Source organism: Scardinius erythrophthalmus, assembly GCF_964197995.2.
Source record: "Scardinius erythrophthalmus genome assembly, chromosome: 3".
Taxonomy (NCBI): Eukaryota; Metazoa; Chordata; class Actinopteri; order Cypriniformes; family Leuciscidae; genus Scardinius; species Scardinius erythrophthalmus.
In genome coordinates, this window is record NC_138223.1 from 59,173,146 (window position 1) to 59,194,353 (window position 21,208).

At 37.0% G+C, this 21,208-nt stretch overlaps 1 protein-coding gene across 1 annotated transcript in view; it reads right to left on the bottom strand.

Annotated features, from left to right (window-relative positions):
* LOC308687562 (adhesion G protein-coupled receptor E3-like) overlaps positions 1-21,208 on the bottom strand; it is a 46,810-nt gene that overhangs the window by 24,994 nt on the left and 608 nt on the right. Inside the window, exons 3-7 of the mRNA XM_081360175.1 lie at positions 8,954-8,985; positions 5,651-5,686; positions 5,324-5,485; positions 1,937-2,008; positions 1,595-1,784 (exon numbers count right to left, since the gene is read on the bottom strand). Of these exons, the coding sequence (XP_081216301.1) occupies positions 1,595-1,784; positions 1,937-2,008; positions 5,324-5,485; positions 5,651-5,686; positions 8,954-8,985 (492 nt within the window). The remainder of the gene's footprint in view (positions 1-1,594; positions 1,785-1,936; positions 2,009-5,323; positions 5,486-5,650; positions 5,687-8,953; positions 8,986-21,208) is intronic.

The following is a 21,208-nucleotide window of genomic DNA, read 5'->3' on the forward strand; positions in this document are numbered from 1 at the left end:
AGACTAAAATAAAATAACTAGTTAATCTAATTACTAGCTTGAACTAATCAGTTAACTTTGTACACAGCAAAATCCCCAGAGTTTAATCCTCTTCTGCAGAGATCTTGAGAGATGTAATGTCTTCTTTTATCTTTAGTTGATTCATCTTAGGGTAGGGGAGACTGGGGAGTGTTGCAATAGGGGATGGTTGCAACATGTCATTTTTCTCCAATCAGACAAAAGCTAGAGTGATGACACTCATACTGCATATGCACAGTTAGACCCCTTAGACCCTCCCCCCACCAAGACGACAGTAGACATATTCAACATATGAATAATAGTATAATAATACTATAATATTATAGTAGGCCTAAAACAGTTGATATTTTCAGAATTCTATATGCTCATTGAGACAAAAAGCTAAAGTTAATTAGTGAAATTTAAGGTATTTTTAGCATGTTGCAACCGTCCCATGGTTGTGTTGCAACTGTCCCCTGGGTTAGGGTCAGTTGCAACATCTGGCTTCTTCCATTTAAATAATACTGTGAACGATATGTCATATATAATCATCTTTAAATATGGGTAATTAGCAGACAGATGCAAGTTTAATATATACAAATTTGGTTGATCTAGACCCAATAATCTCTGAGTAATTGAGAGAAATGCAAAAGTGTTGCAACTGTCCCCGGTCTCCCCTACATTTACACGACAACAATACGCTTAATACTCAGAAGTGTTTTCTTTGAGTTTTCCAAACTTTGCATTTTAAGGCACCCAAACTGACTCTTTGTTGTCGTGGAAACGAACAGCCAAAACTTATAAAAAGTTTTACGTTTTTAGTTGAAAACGGTGTGGTGTAAACAGACACTAAGGCTGTGGCTGAAGCGGGTGTTCATCACTAATGCTCAATCATCTCTTAATTAATCAATTATCTCATTTACTTTAACACTTTCAACACTCTTTAGATTGGGACTATATGTACTCTGAGCAGTGTTGATTTAACACTGGGGACTTTGCTGTGTGCCTGTAACATTGTAGTAATGTCACGATCCACACACACTGGAAACAAGGGAAAGATCCAATTTGCCGTTTATTTGGGATAATCTATACTCACAATCTAGTCCAGGCAAAAGGTCAAAATCCAATGAAGCAATCCATGAACAAGAACAAACAAGACACAGACAAGAACCAAACTCGGAAGTGGCATGATACATACAAGGAATCCACCACAAACACTGAACCAGCAAGGGTATAAATACACAGAAACTAACAAGTTGAGGGGAAACAGCTGAGTGCAATAATGACGGGGAACACCTGAGTGCAATGATCGTGATAGTCAGACAGGGTGATGGGAAACGTAGTTCATGATGTAAGTGACACCGGGGAAGGAGGACATCTACTGGACAACCGGGGAACACAAACCCAACACTGTGACAAGTAATCATGAAGACATTGATTAGCTTGTTCAGGTGTGTTTGATTAGTGTTGGAGCTAAACTCCAGGAAAGTGGATCTTGTGGTCCAGAGTTGAGAACCCCTGCTCTAGATTATATAAACTCCCTGATATAATATATAAGCTCAGTTTCATCATCAATAATAACAGTTTCTCCACTCACCAACAGCAGCAAGAGTAAAACTGACACTGTCATTTGTGTCTGTCGGCTTCACCAATGTAGAGATGACTTTCTCATTGGCGTTCAACACAAGGTTTCCATTGGAGGCTATAACAGCTGGGCTGACTGATGATGAAGACTCTGAAATCTCTCTTGAAGTGTTGAGGACCATATTCAAAGCATAGGTCACATTCTAATTTATTGATCAGGAAAAAAAAAAAGAATTACTGTAAATGTAAATATTAAGAAAGCCAATTAATCAGACCTGCAATGTCAATCATGTAACTGCCAATTACATTTGATTTGATTATTTTATATATATAAAAAAATCTCTTGAAGACTTACAGCCAAAGGAAGCTCTTGAGCTGTAATGTTCTCGATCTGCTCTAGAAGATTTTGAAGGGATTCAGTCTGACTCTGAAATCAAAATTGAGAAGAATTTGACAATGTGTGAGTGATGACTTTAACCGGTGTTGTGTTGCTAGATTCTAATATGAAATCTTCTGATAAATCCCTTAAATTGGAACCTCTCCTAAATGATTTACATGTTTCAAAGAGAACTGACAGTGTCTCAAAGGTGACTGACAAAATTGAAATATCTATGGACGATCTTTTAGTTGCACGACTCCAGAAAGACCACGCCAGAGAACTTCATAAAGCTAAGAAAACGGAGAAGAGGAAGAAGGACCCAACACCCACGGAACGAGCTGACATATCAAAGCCGACAAATGATGAGAATTCTCAGGCAGATGGAGAGATTGCATAAAAGATTACTTAGTATTGTAAGGGGAGTTATGTTAGAGAATCAGTTTAAATGTCCAAATTGTGAAATATCCTGTTTACAGAAGAAGTTTGAATCACTTGAGACAAACTTGCCCTGTTAAAATGTCTTATAGTTTAAATGTCATTGCTTGCAAAAGAAGCTTGCAACGCTAGAAGCATGTTGCAAGCTTGCTTTGCAACCACAGCAGGCACGTGCACACATAGACATCAAAGGGGGCTTGAGCACCTGCCCTTTTTATTCCTGGAGAGAAAGTGCCCTTTTTTCTGGGGTGCTTTTTTTTTTTTATAATATATATTACTGTTTGCGCACAGCTTCCCTGTCAAACAAATATATTTATTGAAGAATAGTATATCTAAATATCAGGTCAGGAGTTCTGAAGCGCATTTAAACCCGATTGTATTGCTTCCGCTAAAGAAAATAGTACGTTCCTGCGAGTCCATAGCAACGCTCTGTTTTTCATGGCAACGGACTGTTATACTCCGCACAGCGGTCTGTTATCAAGAAATAACAGACCGCATTCTACATTGGAATTCAACCAAGCCATGTAATAAAATAAGTTAGTAATAAAATATGCATATATCACCACCAGGTGATATGCCTTAGTTATTTAGTTTATCCTATTTACCTGCATTGTCCTTTCAATTATGCAAATGTGCGCATTTGAACTAGTTGACGCCTAATTTGCATACAGAACGTCCCCAGCTAATGACTTACATCAAGAGTCTTTCCCCCTGACATTTAGAAATCTAAATTGGTGAATTTAGAAGAAATCTACAGATGCAAACAGATGGAGGATACACTCTAAAAATGTCGTAAATCTGAGTAACTGCATCTGGTACATTAATAAATAAAACTGAGGAGAAATAAGTTAACATTAAACATTAAAAATAACAGTATGTATAAATTAACTTTTTATTTATGAGTAATTTAACTTTTTTTATTTCCTCTAAACCTTTATAAAATAGTATTCCATACAACCACAAATACATACATGACATTGGCTTTTATTGAAATTTTACTCAATTATTTTCGTAAGTTTAATTCAAACAATCAAGTAAGATTTTCAGAGATTTTATTAAGTTAATAAAGTTAAATATTTCTGTAATATTTACTAAGCCACATCGTATTTTTAAGACTATAGTAGGTTTAAAACAAACTCCATCTAAATGGATTTTGAAGGTTTTATTTGATGATGATGATGATACAGTCCTCCCTCAAATGTGAAACTAAGTCCATGTCAGTCACCATCAGTTATTGTGTATGTGTGTGTGTGTGTGTGTGTGTGTGTGTGTGTGTGTGTGTGTGTGTATGCATAGCAATAATAATATTAATGTATTTGATTAGAACATTATACCAATTCAGTATTCTGATGCTTGGTTGTGTGAAGCTAAAAAGTTATTTTGCTTGTGAAACAAAAAAGTATTTAAAGAATTAATAAATATATACTTGAAACTAGTAGTATAGGAAATGTTTTCAAAACATGCCCATTGTGGAATGGTTTCCTTTGCTGCTCTATAAACCTAGTGAATACTAAGGAGACCACGGTTTCTGTGTGAACGGATTATTTTGTAGACATCTTTTGAAAATGAAACAATTGCGTGAGTTTGAGGAAGATAAAATTAATTAACTTTTTAAATTATTTTTTTAAAAAGGAAGTCAGAGTTGCATTAATATATATACTTTTTTGTAAAAAAAAAAAAAAAAAAAACGTAATTATGAGAAGTGCCCTTTATTTCACTTGAGCCCCTGCCCCTCAAAATGTCTGTGCACGTCCCTGAACCACAGTGTTTGTGGTTTTCTTTGATCTCTATGAGTGAGTTCAGTGGAACAAAAGGTGTTAAGGCCTTGCCTGCTTAGTTGACCATTCAACACGGTTTAAGAAGAAAGAAAGAAGCCTCCTTACAGTTAGTGATGAGGCGTGAAGCGGGCTGTGGTTTTAACACCTGCGGGCCAAGAAATGGTCAAAATGTATATTAAGCTCTTTAGCGTAGCTGGTGCATATGAGATAGCTTATACACGCATGCTTATTGCATAATAGCTTTAGGGTCATGGAATAATCCAGACCAGTTATTTTACCATTTTAAGAATTGCTTCATTTTAAGGGACAGCCCTAAAAGCTTAAGACGGCCCCTATCAAACCATATAAAAGGTTTTGTTTCCTGTTTCTCAGGGCCGCACTTCGAGGTAAAGACCTATACGCATTTTTGGCTGTTCGTTTCCACGACAGCAAAGAGTCAGTTTGGGTGCCTGAAAATGCAAAGTTTTGAAAACTCAAAGAAAACACTTCTGAGTTTTAAGCGTATCATTGTCATGTAAACGTAGGGGAGACCGGGGACAGTTGCAACACTTTTTGCATTTCTCTCAGTTACTCAGAGACTATTGGGTCTAGATCAACCAAATTTGTATATATTAAACTTGCATCTGTCTGCTAATTACCCATATTTATAAAGATGATTATATATGACATATCGTTCACAGTATTTATTTAAATGGAAGAAGCCAGATGTTGCAACTGACCCTAACCCAGGGGACAGTTGCAACACAACCATGGGACGGTTGCAACATGCTAAAAATACCTTAAATTTCACTAATTAACTTTAGCTTTTTGTCTCAATGAGCATATAGAATTCTGAAAATATCAACTGTTTTAGGCCTACTATAATATTATAGTATTATTATACTATTATTCATATGTTGAATATGTCTACTGTCTTCTTGGTGGGGGGAGGGTCTAAGGGGTCTAACTGTGCATGTGCAGTATGAGTGTCATCACTCTAGCTTTTGTCTGATTGGAGAAAAATGACATGTTGCAACCATCCCCTGTTGCAACACTCCCCGGTCGGTCTCCCCTACCCTAAGATGAATCAACTAAAGATAAAAGAAGACATTACATCTCTCAAGATCTCTGCAGAAGGTATACCACCAACAGCAGCAAGAGTAAAACTGACTTTTTTTGTGTCTGTCGGCTTCACCGATGTAGAGATGACTTTCTCGTTGGCTTTTAACACACGGTTTCCATTGGAGGCTAGTTCAGCTGGGCTGACTGATGATGAAGACTCTGAAATCTCTCCTGAAGTTTTGAGGACCATATTCCAAACATGGGTCACAGTCTAATTTATTGATCAGAAAAAAAAAAAGAATTACTGTAAATGTAAATATTAAGAAAGCCAATTAATCAGACCTGCAATTTCAATCATGTAACTGCCAATTACATTAGATTTGATTATTTTATATATATATATATATATATATATAAAAATCTCTTGAAGACTTACAGTCAAAGGAAGCTCTTGAGCTGTAATGTTCTCGATCTGAAATTGAGAAGACAGAATTTGACAATGTGTGAGTGATGACTTTAACCGGTGTTGTGTTGCTAGATTCTAATATGAAATCTTCTGATAAATCCCTTAAATTGGAACCTCTCCTAAATGATTTACATGTTTCAAAGAGAACTGACAGTGTCTCAAAGGTGACTGACAAAATTGAAATATCTATGGACGATCTTTTAGTTGCACGACTCCAGAAAGACCACGCCAGAGAACTTCATAAAGCTAAGAAAACGGAGAAGAGGAAGAAGGACCCAACACCCACGGAACGAGCTGACATATCAAAGCCGACAAATGATGAGAATTCTCAGGCAGATGGAGAGATTGCATAAAAGATTACTTAGTATTGTAAGGGGAGTTATGTTAGAGAATCAGTTTAAATGTCCAAATTGTGAAATATCCTGTTTACAGGAGAAGTTTGAATCACTTGAGACAAACTTGCCCTGTTAAAATGTCTTATAGTTTAAATGTCATTGCTTGCAAAAGAAGCTTGCGACGCTAGAAGCATGTTGCAAGCTTGCTTTGCAACCACAGTGTTTGTGGTTTTCTTTGATCTCTCTGAGTGAGTTCAGTGGAACAAAAGGTGTTAAGGCCTTGCCTGCTTAGTTGACCATTCAACATGGTTTAAGAAGAAAGAAAGAAGCCTCCTTACAGTTAGTGATGAGGCGTGAAGCGGGCTGTGGTTTTAACACCTGCAGGCCAAGAAATGGTCAAAATGTATATTAAGCTTTTTAGCGTAGGTGGTGCATATGAGATGAGAAGGTCCTCACCGCAGAGCATAAAATCCGGGGGGAGTCGGATAAAATCCAACTCCTCCCACCTTACATACCTAAACCTACCAATCTCCACCCCTAAACCTACCAATCTCCACCCCTTATATAAGATCCGACTCCTCCCCTCGGATCTTATGTACTGCATTGAGGTGCTACTGTATGAGATAGCCTATACACGCATGCTTATTGCATAATAGCTTTAGGGTCATGGAATATTCCAGACCAGTTATTTTACCATTTTAAGAATTACTTCATTTTAAGGGACAGCCCTAAAAGCTTAAGACGGCCCCTATCAAACCATATAAAAGTTTTTGTTTCCTGTTGCTCGGGGCCGCACTTCGAGGTGAAGACCTATACGCATTTCTGTTATTTTTTCCCTTTTTGAATTCATTGTCTTTGTATTATTCTGAAACATTATCTTAAAATCGTTTCGCCACCTGAGGTTATAACTATAGCTCCCATACAAGGACGCAATGATAGCAAGATAACGTTAGCTTCGCGTTTCCCAGTGAGCATAAACAACGGCGGCGTCTTAAACAAATTTAGTAAATGTTGTCAATAGCCTATATGAACATTCAAATTCATAACAAACCGTGGGTGAAAACAATCGTTAACTTACACAAATTGTCGCCCTACTGTGAATTTGCTTGATCATTTACAATAGAGATTGATCGCTGCTAGATGTTGTATTCACCAAAGTTAATGCTGACTGCATAGATCTAGCTTATTACATCCTTGTGTTGGTTTGGCGAACATGAACGTCAGTTTAGAAAGAAAAGTGGATTTACCTGTTCTGCAAAAACAAAGCAACTGAATGTCGGATAGTAGCTAACGTTAATCCCTTCTGCCGGCGGAGTTCTCGCCACCTTTCAAAGGTTTTTCCGATGTAAATTCAGGACTTCGCCCCTTCCTTATCCTTGTCCCTCTTCTTTGCGAGTTGTTCTGTTCATCGGAACGTCGTCTCTTTGGTCGTGTGTCGGCCATAATTCAAACTTCCCTCTTCATGCTTCTCTCTCCTCCACACCCACCTCATGTGTACGCGCACTAACCCCGCAAACCCCACCCTCCAATTACTTCTTGTCGGTTATTGGCTGGAACACTGTTTGCTGTGTTTCATGGTACGGGTTTTCAGAGATTGTTTTCGTTGCTGTTTGTGGAGCCTGTGGTGTCTAGAGAGACCGCGTTTTTTTTACAGTGTGTTCAGGGGACAGGCAGCTAGCGGATAGTGAGGAGATGTTTGCTGCATGTGACAAAAAATGTTTTTGCCTAAAAAACGCGTGACATGACTTAGAGCACCTTTAACATGGCATCCAACGGGACAAAGAACGAGACTTTGCGCATGACTCAAACACTGGCAGACACAGCAGCAGTTGTAGGCAGGTATATTGATCATGAAATCAGAATTTGACTTGTCTTGAATTATTCATTCATTCATTCATTTGTGTCACTTGTTTAAGTTAATTAATATGTAAAAAAAATAAATAAATAAAAATAACAGGGGGTGGCCAGGGGGCCCCAAGCAGCCACTTAGTTCGCTTATGTCACGTAAATTACAGAAAACAAAGGGAGAACTCAAATGCAAAGGGAAAAAGATATTTATTACAAAAGAAACACTAAACACAAAACAAAACCCACGAGGGGGAAAACATAACTAAATACAAAACGACAACTTCAAAAACGAACATACCAAAAGGGGTCACGAGAGAACAGGAGACGTGTACAAGACAACGATCCGACACAGACTGCAAACACAAAGGAACTTATAAAAGGGACAAATCAGGCAGGTAATGAGGGAACAACAGGTGGGACAAATGAAACCAATAATGAGATAACAAGGAGGGTGGGGTCAAAACAGAGACAGGAACACAAACACCACATGTGCTACACAAGACAGGACAGGCATGTGACAGCTTATGCCTCGGGCCGGCCCTGATCCAAACTAACAAACTTTTGTCACAGAAGTACTGGAATAGTAGTTTAAGTTTGTAAAAGAAGTAATGAGAATGTGTGGTTGAAATGGACAGCTTTCTCTGCGCATTAAATCCCCCATATTGAATGCAGAACAATGATGATGACAGAGAATATAGGCTTCAAAGCTATTGTGGACCCGCTTACCCAAAACCCTGGATTGGCAAATAAATGAATGACGGACAGTTACGTATTTCCAACATTTTATCCAACAAGCTTTATGTTACTCCTCAAATAACAAGGGAATTTGTAGTAATTTCTAGTATTAATTAATTAGCGAGTCCACAAACTCATTCTTTCAATTGGCCTTTGTATGCAGAGTATTATATGGTATGCACAGCTTATATGTACTGAATGCCCCCATAAACCATCAGCAATTATTAGAAAAAGCACGTTCATATTTCAGATTACACACATACAGTATATAAAATGCACATGTTATTGCACTGCTTCAATTTAGACTATTATTGATAGGAGTCTCTACAACTTCAATTTCAGAAACTCAACTTACGTTGCATCCTTCCAGCGGTGTTATATTTATACCTGCAATGACAGAAATCAGCATGAAAACAATAATATAATAAACTGCAAAACTTTGAAAATTACTATTTTATTAAGCAGCAATTTCAGCAAGATTGTGGATTCAGAAATATTTCAGCAGTTGGAGAGCAGTGGTTCCAACTTTTTAGAGTGGTGTACATCCTTCTGCGTACCCCTTCTCTTTCACTTAGACTTCAGTCATACCTTCTCCATTAAGGGACAATATTTATGTGCTTAGGGACAACACATGTTGTGTCAAATTTAACACACAACCTGTGTCGATTCTTAACACATCTCTGTGTTTATAAGGACTACACATTCTGTATTACCTTTAACACAACTAATGTGTTATTCCTCTTACACAGAAGTGTGTTGAAACCTTTTACACACTAATGTGTTATAGTTACATAACTTGTGTCAGATATGTGTCACATGTGACTGTAGTCGCTGTGTATTTGCCAGAGTGCCTGTGTTTTTACAACTGAGTGTTTGGATGAACACTGAAACGTATTGTTAACTTGTTTTTATGGAGTCCAGTGGCGTTTAATAAAGAGTTTCTTTGAACATTTGGATGTTTTAGACATCATGATTCTACATAGACAAGCTCTTATTGAGAATTAACTGAGGTTTAGATGTTGATGTTTCACTGAATGTTTTATTTGAAGTCACCAGAATCGTGATTAATGGCTCCTTTATTTGAGCTCTTGACCCTTTACACTTCTTTTAGTTATTCTCTGGTTGCTTTAACTGTATTTTAATAAAATACATTTGTTATGGGGAGAGAAAATATGATCAGATGTTTCTTGATGATGTCATAATCAGCAAGTGCTGATCTGATCAAGTTTATGAGTATATTGATGGTGCACATTTATTTATGTGAAGTTAGTTATAACAATCTGTTGACACTACATCATGCTATCAAGCAGTGCAGAATAAAAAAAAAATGTTTTCTGAACATTTTAATCTGCAGCAGAAACTAGTCAAACACAGACATCAAGAATCAACGTATGAATCTCAACAAACGAAAAGCTTTGCCAATATGGGGCGCCGTTTGTAAAGCGGCTCACGCTGAAAATAACAGCAACATTTTTTCACATTTAGCTTCAAACTATGTTTAAAAAACTGGTATGAGTTTTTGACGGTCACTTTTTACCACATTTACAACAATATTTGTCAACTTAGAGATATTTTAAATAGTTAAATCTAAATATTAAATGTTACACCTAAATGTTAAATATTAAATCTAAATACTAAATCTAAATGTTAAATCTAAATCTAAATGCTAAATCTAAATCTGAATGTTAAATCTAAATCTAAATGTTAAATATAAATATAAATCTAAATGTTAAATATACATATTAAATCTAAATCTAAATGTTAAATCTAAATGTTAAATGTTAAATCTAAATCTAAATGTTAAATCTAAATATTAAATCTAAATCTAAATGTTAAATCTAAATGTTAAATCTAAATCTAAATGTTAAATCTAAATGTTAAATCTAAATCTAAATCTAAATGTTGAATCTAAATCTAAATGTTAAATCTAAATGTTAAATCTAAATGTTGAATCTAAATCTAAATGTTGAATCTAAATCTAAATGTTAAATCTAAATCTAAATGTTGAATCTAAATGTTTGGGGTGAAACTAAATATTTAACTAATATGCAAATTCAAAATGCCGGTAACAGGAAGTGCCAAAATAAAAGCTCGAGGTGGTCAGTGTGTGTTTATAGCATGGTTTATAGTGTCAAATAACGAATAAAAACCATCTCATCCGAGGAAATGGACTCTTGGACATAGATTGTCGTGATAATAACTACCTAAAATAATAAACACGTTTGGAGAAACTGTATTTGAAGAGTTGGCTAGTGTCACTTTTATGAAAAGTGCGGGACTTATGACCTGTAGCCATAATAGCCAGCCACTAGGGGGCTCACTTTGACTGAATGTCATGTCATCGCTCTGTCATCACGAGACTCTACAGTTTCTCCAAACGTGTTTATTATTTTAGGAAGTTATTATCGTTATATTATAGTTATTATTATGAGATGGTTTTTATTCGTTATTTGACACTATAAACCATGCTATAAACACACACTGACCACCTCGAGCTTTTATTTTGGCACTTCCGGCATTTTGAATTTGCATATTAGTTAAATATTTAGTTTCACCCAAAACATTTAGATTCAACATTTAGATTCAACATTTAGATTTAGATTTAGATTTAACATTTAGATTTAACATTTAGATTTAGATTTAACATTTAGATTTAGATTTAACATTTAGATTTAACATTTAGATTTAATATTTAGATTTAACATTTAGATTTAGATTTAACATTTAACATTTAGATTTAACATTTAGATTTAGATTTAATATTTAGATTTAACATTTAGATTTAGATTTAACATTTAACATTTAGATTTAACATTTAGATTTAGATTTAACATTTATATTTATATTTAGCATTTAGATTTAATATTTAACATTTAGGTGTAACATTTAATATTTAGATTTAACTATTTAAAATATCTCTAAGTTGACAAATATTGTTGTAAATGTGGTAAAAAGTGACCGTCAAAAACTTATACCAGTTTTTTAAACATAGTTTGAAGCTAAATGTGACAAAATGTTGCTGTTATTTTCAGCGTGAGCCGCTTTACAAACGGCGCCCCATATGCCGATAGGTCAATTTCTGGTCATCTCCTCACATGGTCAAATGGTTGATTTTCCAATATCGTACTTTTTTGTGTGTTGGATCAATATTTCACAAATTGAATCTTTCTTTCATTTTGATCCCTACTTATCTGTTTATAAGTTATAAATGACAGGCAGCGAGCATATGACAGATTGTCTGCAGCGTATTGCTGCGCTACATTACTGCTGTTCTCGACAACGCACCAAAAGTGGGGATTTAGTACGTACTCACATGAAGAGCAAATATAGACACAGAGTGAGAGATTTAAGACTCAAACTTTCTTTGATACAAAAACACCTTGTGCAAGTTGTTGTATTTAATGTTGATAACGAGCAAAAATGCAATTGTTCCCACATATCCACATCCACATGATGGCAAACGTGACATTGATTATCATACAACAGGTCAACAAAATCTGAAACACAAAATGTGTATCTTAAATGGAACCAACAGTGTAGCCTACTGGCTTAGCAAAGAACAACAGTTGGCAAAATACCGGTGGCCACAAATAACCATTGTTTATTTTAATTTTAAGAAACAGAAACACTGTAATAAACAGAAACATTTTACTTTCCTTATTTTGTTATAATGTTAAATTGTAGATTTTTTTGTTTTACCATATCTCATTAGATGTGACATGCTTCATATATGCTTCAAATATGAAGAAATGTATATATCATCAGTAAACATTGATTTTGTGATCATTCACTTAAAAAAAAAACTCTCTGATTTATTTGGTTCGATAAACCACAACTGATTCCACCCTTCTTATGGGATAAGGATAATCCTGTTTTTTTGGATAAAATCGATCCCAAACCGAGTTCAAAGTTCTGAAAAACCCAAAGGGCAGGTTTGATCCAGATCAAATTTAAGATCGGATTACATGATCTGATCTTAGTTCAGAATCCCTCTTTTGCTTTTGAAAAACCCATTTCCAAGATTTGATCCAATCCGTGATCCGAAATCCCACTGGATTACTTTTGAAAAACTGGGCCCAGGATTTTTTTTTTACAGATAAACGCTATAAAATAGAATTATATAAATTACTCCAGGTGTGGGTAATTTACACACATCTAAAGTGCAGTGTTATGGAAGAACCATTTCCTTTTCACATTCAATATCCAATCTTTTTTATATATATATACAGTATGTATTTAGCAAACTAAATGTCTGTGTGAAAACAGGGAATGGCAATAAAATAATATATAAATAAAAAAATAAATATAGCCTTGCAGTATAAAGATTTTTCTCAAAGCACACACACAGGCCTATTGCAATCACTTGTACAAACTGAATAATAAAACAAGTTTAAATGGGTACATTTTCTATAAATATTAGTCTTTGTTTAATTTTCTGACATAGCCTACTCCAGTTCTTGTTTAAACACGCAAATTCTGTGCATTTTGGGCACTTTTTTTTGTGAAATCCTATTTAGGCTATTTTGTCCATCAAAGGTGTGCTTTCCCTTTAATGAGCGTGAGCAGTGCAGCAAATAGACTCGGCGCCGGAACGCGCTTCACTGCTCACGACGCTCCTACTTGACGCTCACGTGCTGCTCACAGGTTTCCTACATGTGAGTTCCGTGTGCACATGTGATGCTAATGTCGATGTTAAAGGGTTAGTTCACCCAAAAATGAAAATTCTGTCAGTAATTACTCACCCTCATGTTGTTCTAACCATGTAAGTCTTTCGTTCATCTTCGGAACACAAATTAATATATTTTTGATGAAATCTGACAGCTGTCTCACTCCTCCATAGGCTTTCAGAGGGACCCAAACTCGCCAACCCAGAATAGTTATTTCACTAGTTCACACTTACAAATAAGTCAGATAGAATAAATGCGTATTTGGCGTGCTGTCCGAGGAGAGGCTCCGGGCTCGGTATTCGGCCCGAACCCAGAGTACTCCCCCCGTATTCCTGGCTGTAAAAGATTGAGCCAAGAGTGAGGAGTCGGGGTGGTGGAGGGATGCTGGAAAACTGTCAAGGAATATTAGGTGAGTTGACAGAGTGAATATACAGTGAGGCAAATAAGTATTTGAACACCCTGCTATTTTGCAAGTTCTCCCACTTAGAAATCATGGAGGGGTCTGAAATTGTCATCGTAGGAGCATGTCCACTGTGAGAGACATAATCTAAAAAAAAAAAATCCAGAAATCACAATGTATGATTTTTTAACTATTTATTTGTATGATACAGCTGCAAATAAGTATTTGAACACCTGAGAAAATCAATGTTAATATTTGGTACAGTAGCCTTTGTTTGCAATTCCAGAGGTCAAACGTTTCCTGTAGTTTTTCACCAGGTTTGCACACACTGCAGGAGGGATTTTGGCCCACTCCTCCACACAGATCTTCTCTAGATCAGTCAGGTTTCTGGGCGGTCGCTGAGAAACACAGAGTTTGAGCTCCCTCCAAAGATTCTCTATTGGGTTTAGGTCTGGAGACTGGCTAGGCCACGCCAGAACCTTGATATACTTCTTACAGAGCCACTCCTTGGTTATCCTGGCTGTGTGCTTCGGGTCATTGTCATGTTGGAAGACCCAGCCTCGACCCATCTTCAATGCTCTAACTGAGGGAAGGAGGTTGCTCCCCAAAAAACTTGCAATACATGGCCCCGGTCATCCTCTCCTTAATACAGTGCAGTCGCCCTGTCCCGTGTGCAGAAAAACACCCCCAAAGCATGATGCTTCCACCCCCATGCTTCACAGTAGGGATGGTGTTCTTGGGATGGTACTCCTCATTCTTCTTCCTCCAAACACGTTTAGTGGAATTATGACCAAAAAGTTCTATTTTGGTCTCATCTGACCACATGACTTTCTTCCATGACTCCTCTGGATCATCCAAATGGTCATTGGCAAACTTAAGACGGGCCTTGACATGTGCTGGTCTAAGCAGGGGAACCTTCCGTGCCATGCATGATTTCAAACCATGACGTCTTAGTGTATTACCAACAGTAACCTTGGAAACGGTGGTCCCAGCTCTTTTCAGGTCATTGACCAGCTCCTCCCGTGTAGTTCTAATTTGTGTTCCGAAGATGAACGAAAGACTTACATGGTTGGAACAACATGAGGGTGAGTAAATACTGACAGAATTTTCATTTTTGGGTGAACTAACCCTTTAATCATGCGGCGCCCGAGTGCATTTGACCAGCATAAAAAAGATATTTGTCAAACTGACCGGCCTAGGCCGCTGTACGTGAGCTGTATCGTTCAGTTTCGTTCCGACAAACGGGGCACTACTTTTTCTTTTGCTCAATATGTTCAACGTTAATAAAAGGTATCCAAGCAAAAAGTTCTCGACGCATTATCCTGCAGTTAATGAGAAATTATAATTTATTGGCGCACTATATTGACTGCGTATTGAGACATAAAATTGAAATATGTGATGCATTTAATCAACATTTTGTTACATCTGGTAATTTGTCTGAGGGTGGAACTTGTAATGATGTGGTGCTCTCAGAAAGGTCTGATTGTGTAGCTAGGACCAAGTTAAGAGAAACAGCTCTCTCTTCCAATATTTTGTCAGATGAAGTTTTAAACCCATCTTTTTCATTTCGACGGATTAGCTCCGAGGAAGTTTTCAAAGGTCTTTTAACTATTGATATAAAAACTGCTACTGGAGCAGATGATCTTAATCCCTGTCTTTTGAAACTTGCTGCAACTATTATTGCTGAGCCACTTGCTCACATTTTTTATTTATCCTTGTTAACAGGAATAATTCCTAAGGTTTGGAAGACGGCCCTGGTACGTCCACTTTTTAAATGTGGTGATCCCAAAGATTTAAACAATTATAGACCTATTTCAAGGCTTTCATGTCTTGCGAAAATATTTGAGAAAATAGTAAATCTGCAGTTGCGCTCCTTTTTAGACGAACATTGCATTTTGAAAACATATCAGTCAGGTTTCAGACCTGGTCATAGCACCACCTCTGCTGTTACTCGGGTACTGGATGACATTATAAGTGGTATAGATAAAAAGAAGCATTGTGCAGCCCTGTTTATAGATCTATCCAAGGCCTTCGATACTGTGGATCATTCTTTACTTCTAAACAGACTGTCATCAATTGGACTAGAGTTGGTGGCCTGTAGATGGTTTGAAAATTATCTGACAAATAGAACTCAGTGTGTTTCCACTGATGGTGTCAAATCAGGGTTTCTTGAGCTTTTGAAGGGCGTTCCGCAGGGATCGATTTTAGGTCCAGTTCTTTTTTCTATTTATATTAATAATATTGGTTCAGCTATAAAAAATTGCCAACTCCACCTCTATGCTGATGATACAGTTATTTATGCTATTGCCCCTACAGCTGACCAGGCCCATTTAGAGCTACAATCTGCCTTTACAGCTATACAGAAGGTCTTTGTTGAATTGAAACTGGTAGTTAACGAAGGTAAAACCAAGTACATGCTTTTTTCAAATAAACAACAGAAAATAGGTGATGATTTATGTTTTTCCACATTGGATGGTGCCTCCATCGACCGTGTTCATGTTTATAAATATTTGGGGATTTGGATTGATGACAGGCTCTCCTTTAAAACGCATGTTGATGAGTTGGTAAAGAAGCTAAGAGTTAGAGTAGGTTTCTTTTATAGAAATAAATCTTGTTTGACTCTAAAAAATAGAAAAAAATTAGTTGAGACCACTTTTTTACCTGTCATTGATTATGGAGACACAATCTATATGCATGCCCCTGCTTCTGTTCTAAAACCTCTCGATGCTGTATATCATAGTGCCATTCGTTTTATTACAGGGGACAGGTTTAGTACCCACCATTGCATACTTTATAAGAAAGTAAATTGGCTGCCCTTAAAATCTCGTAGAGAAATGCATTTTGCACTTTTTGTATACAAAGCTCTTTTGCACAAATTACCATCTTATATTAAAGGGGTGGTTTACTGCCTTTTTTCTTAGCTTGATTATGTTTATGGGCTGCAATATAACAATATGCAATATGTCTTCGTGTTTCGTTTGTTAAAAAACGCCTTATTTTTCATAAATTTCACCTTTATTGTAAGCCGCTTCCTCCTCTGTCACTTGAACGACCGGTTGACTTCCTGAGTCTATGAAACCACTCCCTCAGAAAGAGGCAATGAGCTCAGATTGGTTAGTTCGGCCGGTGTGTTGTAATTGGCTAAACTGCGTCCGGAATCTTCACGCCCATTACCTTTACGGGCGACAGTTGCATGTGCTCCGGACCCGGTCAAATGTAATGGTGTCAATATTGCCTCATCAGTTTGAGCCAGAATCAGACCCAGAGAGCGGTGATGAAGAGAGTCAAGCAGAACCTCCGCAAACACGGCTCTTACTAAACGTTTCTGAATGGTAATTTTTTTTAATTATTATTATTTTCTCAAAGAATTCCCATACGCTGTTACTTGAAAATGCTACTGCTGTTTGTTAGCTTTTGAGATACGCTTTCCCCCTGATTAAACATTTAATATAACTGAATACGTTACATGACTGAGTAATACCGTTTTTTAAAGATATTGTTTTATTGATAGAATGAACAACCGTTTAACTATTCACAAAAATTACCGGTAGTTTACTCAGTTTGTCGTTTTCTTTAGGTGTACATGTGATAACAGCAGCTGAAGTTCGCTGTTGCGATAATTTTTTGAAGTTTGTACACGTTTCTTATACACACAAAATAACATCGAACTAACTAGCTACTATAACCAAACAGCTTTGGCATTGGTTTGCGTTCTTGATCAAATCAAAAAATTACGTCATAAAGTATACATGGAAAATACGTTTACAAAATTTGTACATATACAAATTCGGGTCCAAAATGTTTGTACGCGTTTGTCATATACTAAAGCCAGCGCTGGCATTTTTTTACATCCTTGATAAAACTAAAACGTACGTCTTAAATTATACAGGCAAATACATTTAAAATGATTAAATCTTACTTGCAGGTTGTGGCCTCTGGTTTTAAAGCTGTAACTGCTTCATGTTGGAGTAATAGTTTCTTGTTGAATCCGGCATTGAACTCGTGTAGATTCTGGAAGCTGTCTTCCGTAAAATGCGCAGCACAGAGAGCTAAACTACGATTGTAATTGTCAGGAACATAATCAAACTTAAATTTTAACCATTGTTGACGAACTACAGCGTCTGTAGGAAGCCTGAACACAGAAGACCTGACAGCTACAGCTCTCCACTATAACTCCTCCTCTTCGACAGCAGAACATGTTCCGGAGGGAGGGTTGATGTAAATGTATGGGTTAGTTACGTATAAAACCCGGGAAGTATCTCGTTGTAGTCCCATTCGAGTCGTTTTTGTAGGCATTAAACTTCCTGATTTTTAAAAGACAATATCTCTGCTTACGTTGAACTTTCAGCGCAGCAACTTTGCAGATACTGTTCATGCACCAACAGCAACATTACACAGTATTTAAAATGAAAAAAGTGAAATAGCAATCAACCACCCCTTTAATTCACTTTTAGCAGTTAGAAGGTCTGGTTATCAGACCAGAGCTCAGGGATGGCTATTATTACAGATCCCAAAGATCTCCTCTGAATTGGGTAGATCTGCTTTCAGTTTTTATGCCCCTCACACTTGGAATGAATTACAGTGTACTTTTAAACTGGATGATCTGATGCCTTTAAGCCATTTTAGACGTCTGCTTAAGGATCATTTTATTACTGACTGTGTTTGTTCCCTGTGATTGTTTTTGCTTTCCTTTTAATTGCTCTTAATTTATTTAGCTTGTTTTACTGTATATTGCACTTTTGGCTGTATTTCTCTTTTTTCTGTGTTGACCTACACAGGTCGTTGCTGTAAATGAGAACTCGTTCTCAGTCAACTTACCTGTATAAATAAATAAATAATATTAAACTGTTGAGCTAGATTTTCAACCAATCAGCATCGAAAATGTAAGTAGGTCACAGCCGAAATCAAGCCAATATCACTACGCACATGTAAACATGGAGGAGGACGTAAGCAGCGCATCTTCATCTGATAGCGGCGATCAAGCTCGATTAACACCCGTAAAGTGTATTCTTCACGTCGGAAAAGATGGTGGGATAGGAATGTGCATTGGAATGGCTCAAAACGTCGGACACTACGGAGCTAACGTTAGCTATTGCTAATAAACATGTTGCCCTCCTGGACAAACCGGTCTCTGATGTCCCAACAACTACGGGTTTCACCCGACCTGATATCGGTGTTTTATAGACAAAAAACGCTTGACTTGTGTGTATGTGTGTGATGGGTAGGTTTAGGGGTCGGGTTAGTGTGTGTGTGTGAGAGAGAGAGAGAGAGAGAGAGAGAGAGAGAGAGAGATGGGTAGGTTTAGGGGTCGGTTTAGTGTGTGTGTGTGTGTGTGTGTGTGTGTGTGTGTGTGTGTGTGTGAGAGAGAGAGAGATGGGTAGGTTTAGGGGTCGGGTTAGTGTGTGTGTGTGTGTGTGTGTGTGTGTGTGTGTGTGTGTGTGTGTGTGAGAGAGAGAGATGGGTAGGTATTGGGTTCGGGTTAGTGTGTGTGTGTGTGTGTGTGTGTGTGTGTGTGTGTGTGTGTGTGTGTGTGTGTGTGTGTGTGTGTGTGTGTGTGTGTGAGAGATGGCTAGGTTTAGGGGTCGGGTTAGTGTGTGTGTGTGTGTGTGTGAGAGAGAGAGAGAGATGGATAGGTTTAGGGGTCGGGTTAGTGTGTGTGTGTGTGTGTGTGTGTGTGTGTGTGTGTGTGTGTGTGTGTGTGTGTGTGTGTGTGTGTGTGAGAGAGAGAGAGATGGGTAGGTTTAGGGGTCGGGTTAGTGTGTGTGTGTGTGTGTGTGTGTGTGTGTGTGTGTGTGTGTGTGTGTGTGTGTGTGTTTGAGAGAGATGGCTAGGTTTAGGGATCGGGTTAGTGTGTGTGTGTGTGTGTGTGTGTGTGTGTGAGAGAGATGGGTAGGTTTAGGGGTCGGTTTAGTGTGTGTGTGTGTGTGTGTGTGTGTGTGTGTGTGAGAGAGATGGGTAGGTTTAGGGGTCGGGTTAGTGTGTGTGTGAATCTGATAGTGAGGACAGTGATCTTGGTATTTAGTGATGTGTATATGAAAATAAAATGAATATAGGACATGTTTAATATAAATAAATGAAAATTAAATCTTGTTTACAATAATCATTCCTGTGAATATGTACATGTAGTGCAGTTACTGCTCGTGTATGCAAATTAATATTCACTATTAAATGTGTTATTTTTAAAAGTGTTTTTTTTTTTACTTTTGAGTTTAACTTGGAGTGAGAATTGGGGGGGGGGGTTGCAAAAAAAACCCTTGCAACACAATAAGTGTATTGTGATTGTCAAAACATTTTAGTAACTAAACTGAATTTTATTATGTTACAATGTTTATATGGTACAATTTCTGGTAAGCTATGTTTTTTTTTTTTTTTTTTTTTTACAAATTTCTTGAAACAAATGTCACGATTTCAATTGAATTCTTGTGATTTGATTTAATATTGGCTCATTTGAATAAATATTAGGTACACAAGATAGGCGTTCATTTTAACTCAAGAAAAAAAAAATACATAGGCTACATACAGACAGCCCTATCAGCTGGTAGTATTATTTAAGGTTAAAAATAACTCAAATATAATGCGTTTTTTATTATAATAACAACTTTATTTAATGTTATAAGCACAAATATAATAAATATATAATATAGTACACATATTTAGCAAAATACTCTCTATAGCTCTTTTTCTAGCCAACTAACGTGCCTATATATTATGTTCATTAAATGGCTTTCCTGAGGTAAATGTTATGTGACATAATTGTTCTCCAGCTGTTTTATTGACCCCTTTGTTTGATTGATTGATCAATATTATGTATGAAGAATATACATTTCGGTAAGCTGTACTGTTTCTTTCAACATTGTTCAGTCGTGTTTACAAACGCCAAAACGGTATAAATTTATTGTTTGAATTTCGTAATAAAATTGACAGAATCTGAGAGCTGAGGAACCTGCTCTGTCAAGTCTGTCGGTCTCAGTGTCCTCGTTGCGTCGCGATTTGTCTGTGCGTGAGAAAATAGATGTGTGGCGTGAGAGCGTGTGAAAAATTGTGTGAGTCTCACGGTGAATGTGTGAGAGTTGACAGCTCTGTTATTATATTTTGGCTTAATTCTATTTGTTATTCAGATTTTACCTCAAATATTACCTTTGAATTGTAGAAGTTTTCTTGATAATCTTATCATGTTTACTGTCCCTAGATTCAGGTATATCACACATTTCAAACTGGTTTATTTTGTACTTCAAGTGGTAATTCGGCATTTTTGGGTTTATATGATAAACAGGTTTGAAAGTGCAAAATTCCCTATGTTTTCCGTTTTTTTCAAAATGGGCACCTTTAGCATATTTTTTCTCAAAAACTGCAAGGTTTTTCCTAAGGAATCTCTATATATTTCTAATGTTAAATATAAAAAAAGTAGGTAGTGCCCCACTTGGTGGAACGAAACCCTATTTCTAGGCCTCTTTTAGGCTACCGACAGCGGTTAGGGTTAGTTAGGGTTAGGGTTAGGGTTATCATGGCCGATCACGTGAAAATCTGATCAGCCGATCAATCG